The sequence below is a fragment of the Hemicordylus capensis genome, chromosome 11, assembly GCF_027244095.1.
Source record: "Hemicordylus capensis ecotype Gifberg chromosome 11, rHemCap1.1.pri, whole genome shotgun sequence".
NCBI classification, from domain to species: Eukaryota; Metazoa; Chordata; class Lepidosauria; order Squamata; family Cordylidae; genus Hemicordylus; species Hemicordylus capensis.
This window is the reverse complement of record NC_069667.1, coordinates 28,981,250-28,985,011: the sequence shown is the minus strand read 5'-3', so window position 1 is coordinate 28,985,011 and position 3,762 is coordinate 28,981,250. Positions and strand designations below refer to the sequence as shown.

Here is a 3,762-nt window from a genome sequence, read left to right as displayed (position 1 = left end):
TCTGCAAGGACCGCCCCGGGTCCTGCTCGGGCCTGCTTCTGGCACGAAGGCTCTTCCCCGCCCCGGCAGGCCACCCCGTTGCCTAGCGACGCGCACCGCCGGCGGCGGCCTGCAGGCGCTGACGGCGCCGCTGCTGCTGTCTCCGCCTCCGGGGGAGGCCGGCGATTTTTGCCATCCCGGTCAGCGCCTTGCGGGGCACCTCCTCCCCCCGCGAGCAGCCGCCTCGTCACTCCTGCGATCCGGCACTCCGGCCGCCTTCTCAAGCAGGCCTCTCCTCCCCCTCTCCTCGCTGGTGCCCGTCGCGCCGGGATGACGTCACAGGGAGCGACGCGACGGCGCGCGGAAGAAGAAGGTGCGGCGGGGAAGAAGAAGAAGAAGATGCCCCCGAAGGGGAAAGGCAAAGCCGGGAAGGGTGAGGCGGGCGGGCGGGGCGGGGCTGGGCTGGACGGGAGGCCAGGCCAGGCGTCCCTCCCCCCCGTGCACCACCTCGCAATGGGGCTGGGGCAGGAGCAGCCCCCTGGGGGCAGTGGGGGGGGGCTCTTCCCTTGACCAGGCGGGGAGCAGCTGCCCCTCTCCAGCCCCAGCAGCACAGCGTCCCTCCAGCCAGGGGCCGAGGCCTGCCCTCGCCTTCTTCTCAGACCGTGGGCCCTTCGGGGACAGCTCGGGGGCCACCTTGCTGGCGTATTGTGGCCCCTCTGGTGCTGAGGTGCGCTTCAAGGTCTTTGGGAACTGCACCCAGGGCGCCAATGACCACTGGGATTACTTAGGTCTTGTTCTGCCACAGCCTTTCAATTTCAATTTGTAGATCTTCGTATTTGGTGGTTTTTTTCTATTTCTTTTTCTTCTATTCTGCTATCCCCTGGTATTGCTATGTCGATTATTTTGACTTGTTTTATTATTTATTTATTTATTTATTCATTCATTCATTCATTCATTCATTCAATTTCTATACCGCCCTTCCAAAAATGGCTCAGGGCGGTTTACACTGATAAATAGTAAATGAATAAGATGGATCCCTGTCCCCAAAGGGCTCACAGTCTAAAAAGAAATATGACTCCAGCAACAGTCACTGGAGGTCCTGTGCTGGGGGTGGATAGGGCCAGTTACTCTCCCCCTGCTAAATAAGGAGAATCACCGTGTGAGGAGGAGGAGGAGACCCACCACCCTTGGTCCCTCTTGCTCCAGATTCAGGCATACGACCTGCCAATGTGGCCCTATTTTCCCACAGGTGAAGGGGGGAATTGGCCATGTTGGCAGGTATGGTGTTGCCTGCACTGGCTGGAGTGGCTCCCCAGGGTTGCAGCCTTTCCCAGCCCCCCCCCCAGATGCTGCCAGGAATTGGCCCTGCCGTCCTTTGCACACAAAGCCGGTGGATCTCAGGATATAATAATATCAATCTGTCCCAAGGCAGAGAGCAGGGACCAGTCTTTCCCATTCAGGGCATCTCACTGTTGCCTCTGATCTTCTGTTTCCCAAGGAGGAGCAGCCTCTGGCAGTGATGGTGCTGATAAGAAAGCCCAGGGCCCCAAAGGGGGTGGAAGTACTGTGAAGGTGGGTCTTTGGCAATGTCATCTTGTGTGTGTGGGTGTGAATTCAGGCAATACAGCCTTCCTCCACCACTGTCAACACTTTGGAGGAGGAGAAATGCTGGAAACAAAGCCGAGCGGAAGAATCTCTTCAGTCCAGTTGATGGAGCTGACCTGGAAGCCTGATGCAAAATCTGCTCTCACCTGCACACGTCTGGGATTGAGGAAGTCTGCCCTGGAAACTGTAGTGTGGCATTACTCTGTGTAGTGGAGGAGGGCATCTGATTTTCCCGATCTGTCACAGTTGTTGGCATTAGAAGCTTGGCCCTGATCCCAACACGTGATGCTTAGCTTGAATGGTTGATGTTAGCACCCTTGGCTGCAATGCAGGGAGAAGATCTACAGCAGGGATCTCAAACCGAGGCCTTTCTGCAGATGTTGAACTGCAACTCCCATCATCCCAGGCTGCTGGCCATTGTGTCAGGTGATGACGGTAGTCCAGCAACAGCTGGCGAGCTCCAGTGTGAGATCCCAGATCTAAGGACTTGGTGGGCTGTGTGCTGAGGGACGTCGCTATAGCGTGTGGTGTTCGGCCAGAGATGCAAGGGGTGTGTGCGTACACACACACACACACACATACACCTCTGCATCTATCTAATTTGTGTCCTGCTTTTCTAGGTGAGGCATATTCTGTGTGAAAAGCACAGCAGAGCCCAGGAAGCGATGGAGAAGCTGAAGGCTGGTGTGCGCTTCAGCGAAGTGGCCTCCCAGTACAGTGAGGACAAAGCCAGGCAAGGGGTACGAGCCTCTTTCTGTTTGGATGGGGCCAGGGCTCGGTGGAAGAGCATCTGCTTTGCATGCAGAAGGTCAATACTGAGCTGGATAGAACAATGGTCGAATAATAACTGATAATGATAATCATTAATGCCGCTTGCTGCATTCCTAATGCCTGGCTCTCGATTTGGGGAGGGGGCCGTAGCTCCATGGAAGAACATCCGCTTTGCACGCAGAAGATCCCAGGTTCAGTCCCTGGCGGCAGCATCCCCAGCTAGGCAGAGAGAGAGAGCCCTGCCTGTAGCCTTGGAGAGCCACTGCCGGTCAGTGTAGATGATACTGAGCTAGATGGACCAAGGGCCTGCATCAGGCATTAGGCGGCATCCTGTGTTCCTATGGATGTTGACTTGGAAGTGGTCCAACGGTTTTCAGTGGGGCATACTTCCAGGGAAATCGGCTTAGGGCTGTAGCCTGACCCTCCTGGCAAGCTGTTCTGCAGAGATAGCAAAGCCAAGTGGGGCATCTGCAAGCAGATTTCAGCACTCTGGGAAAGGGACTGAAGTCAATCAAGGGTGGTGGTTGACAAGTGTCAGTGCAGGTAGCTTGGGGACGCACACAGCTCCTGTTCTGTTCCTTTTCCAGGGAGACCTGGGCTGGATGAGCAGAGGCTCCATGGTGGGACCCTTCCAGGACGCAGCCTTTGCCTTGCCGGTCAGCAGCATGGACAAGCCTGTGTACACAGACCCTCCTGTCAAAACCAAGTTTGGCTATCATATTATAATGGTTGAAGGGCGGAAATAAAAAGGTCCTCCCCGAGGCTGTGATGTCTGCCTGTCTTTGATCCCTTGGTGGGGTAATGGGAACTGGAGGCTGCTTTCTCAAAGGTGTCAAGGCCAGTGAGTGCTTGTAGGCCTTCCTGCTCTAGGTTTCTGACCCTTGATAGGTGGTGGGGTGGGAAGTGGCAGGCCAGACAAGCTCTTTCTGGACACACAGCCGGAAGGTGCCCTGCTCACATATGCTGCTTGACAGATTCTTCCCATGAGCAGAAACAGATGCTTGGATGTATTGCACGTGCCCAGATGGCAAGAGAATACAGGATGAGAATGCAAGCGTGTCGGTGACTTCTGGTCATATCCGGAAGCTGATGGCAACGGGGCCCAGGGAGGTACGCTACCATCCTGATTGGCTTTGCAAAACATGGATGCCGGCAGGGGAAACGTGGCAGGAGGGGTAAGTGCACCCTCCTCCGCTCTTGGAGAGACTCCCGTCTCCCATATGAATGGGAGACTAGAAGTGTGAGCACTGTAAGATCTTCCCCTCTCGGTTAGGGCATCTAGGTTCCAAGTTCCTTCCCTGGCAGCATCTCCAACGAGAGAGGGCTTGGAGAGAGACTCCTGCCTGCAGCCTGGGAGAAGCCGCTGCCAGTCTGTGCAGACAGTACTGAGCTAGATAGACCAAGGGT

General features: G+C 56.0%; 1 protein-coding gene across 2 annotated transcripts; it reads left to right on the top strand.

The window, feature by feature from the left end:
- Positions 1 to 163: 163 nt before the first annotated feature.
- On the top strand, positions 164 to 3,117 carry PIN4 (peptidylprolyl cis/trans isomerase, NIMA-interacting 4). Of its 2 annotated transcripts, none has more exons than XM_053273493.1 (4): positions 164 to 412; positions 1,478 to 1,551; positions 2,205 to 2,324; positions 2,943 to 3,117. In XM_053273493.1, exons 1-4 carry the CDS (start codon positions 310 to 312, stop codon positions 3,099 to 3,101), a joined length of 456 nt encoding a protein of 151 aa, XP_053129468.1. In that variant the 5' UTR covers positions 164 to 309; the 3' UTR covers positions 3,102 to 3,117. The 2 variants fall into 2 exon arrangements, with proteins under 2 accessions (XP_053129468.1, XP_053129467.1); XM_053273492.1 differs by having other exon boundaries at positions 197 to 397.
- Positions 3,118 to 3,762: the final 645 nt, after the last annotated feature.